This window comes from Nestor notabilis, unplaced genomic scaffold (genome assembly GCF_000696875.1).
Source record: "Nestor notabilis isolate BGI_N333 unplaced genomic scaffold, ASM69687v1 scaffold29461, whole genome shotgun sequence".
Lineage (NCBI taxonomy): Eukaryota > Metazoa > Chordata > Aves > Psittaciformes > Psittacidae > Nestor > Nestor notabilis.
In genome coordinates this window covers 1,856-2,484 of record NW_009916494.1, presented here as the reverse complement: position 1 = coordinate 2,484, position 629 = coordinate 1,856, and the positions used below count along the sequence as shown (strand labels likewise).

Sequence of the window (629 nt, the reverse complement as noted above, 5' to 3'; positions counted from 1 at the left end):
GATGCTGTGTGGTGGCTGTTCAAGCTGTGTCTGAGCCCTGCTGCCCCTGTCCCCGTGCTGCCTCAGGCCCCTTGCTGTCTGTCTTGATAAACAGGAGCTGGTGGAGGGTCCCTGTCAACCAACCTCAGCTTACCTGAGGAGAGGGTGGGGTCTTCCACGCTATGTTGGGGTTACCCCAGCATCTTCCTGCACCCCACTGGGCTCACAAACCCTTGAGTGAATGGGAAACAGGCTGTTCTTCTGCAGATGGTCCATCTGCCCCATGTTCCTGCCCTCTTCCCTCCGTGCCCTGTGCATTGCCCTGATGCCTGTCAGCTCTGTGGGACAGTCCCCACCAGTCTCTTCCATGTTTTTCTGGAAAGGCCCACCCTCAGCCTGGTGCAGCGGCGGCTGAAGCTGAAGGATTTCCGGGATGCCTACCCCCGCTTCCCTCCCATCCAGTCCATCCACGTCTCCCAGGACGAGCGCGAGTGCATGATTGACCTCAGCGAGTTCATGAACCCCTCGCCCTACACTGTGCCCCAGGTAATGGCCAGGGACCCCTGGGCATCCTAGTGTCCGAGGGGCCAGGGGTGGGTTATGGGTGCTGGCTGGGGATGCCGCAGTCCATGTATCCCTGGTCTGCCTGG

At 60.6% G+C, this 629-nt stretch overlaps 1 protein-coding gene across 1 annotated transcript in view; it reads left to right on the top strand.

Annotated features, from left to right (window-relative positions):
- Positions 1-629, top strand: part of CLCN7 (chloride channel, voltage-sensitive 7) — a gene marked incomplete at its 5' end in the record, with an annotated part of 12,213 nt that overhangs the window by 11,306 nt on the left and 278 nt on the right. Inside the window, 2 exon segments of the mRNA XM_010024620.1 lie at positions 1-6; positions 339-572. The exon segment at positions 1-6 is cut by the window's left edge and continues 59 nt beyond it. Of these exon segments, the coding sequence (XP_010022922.1) occupies positions 1-6; positions 339-572 (240 nt within the window).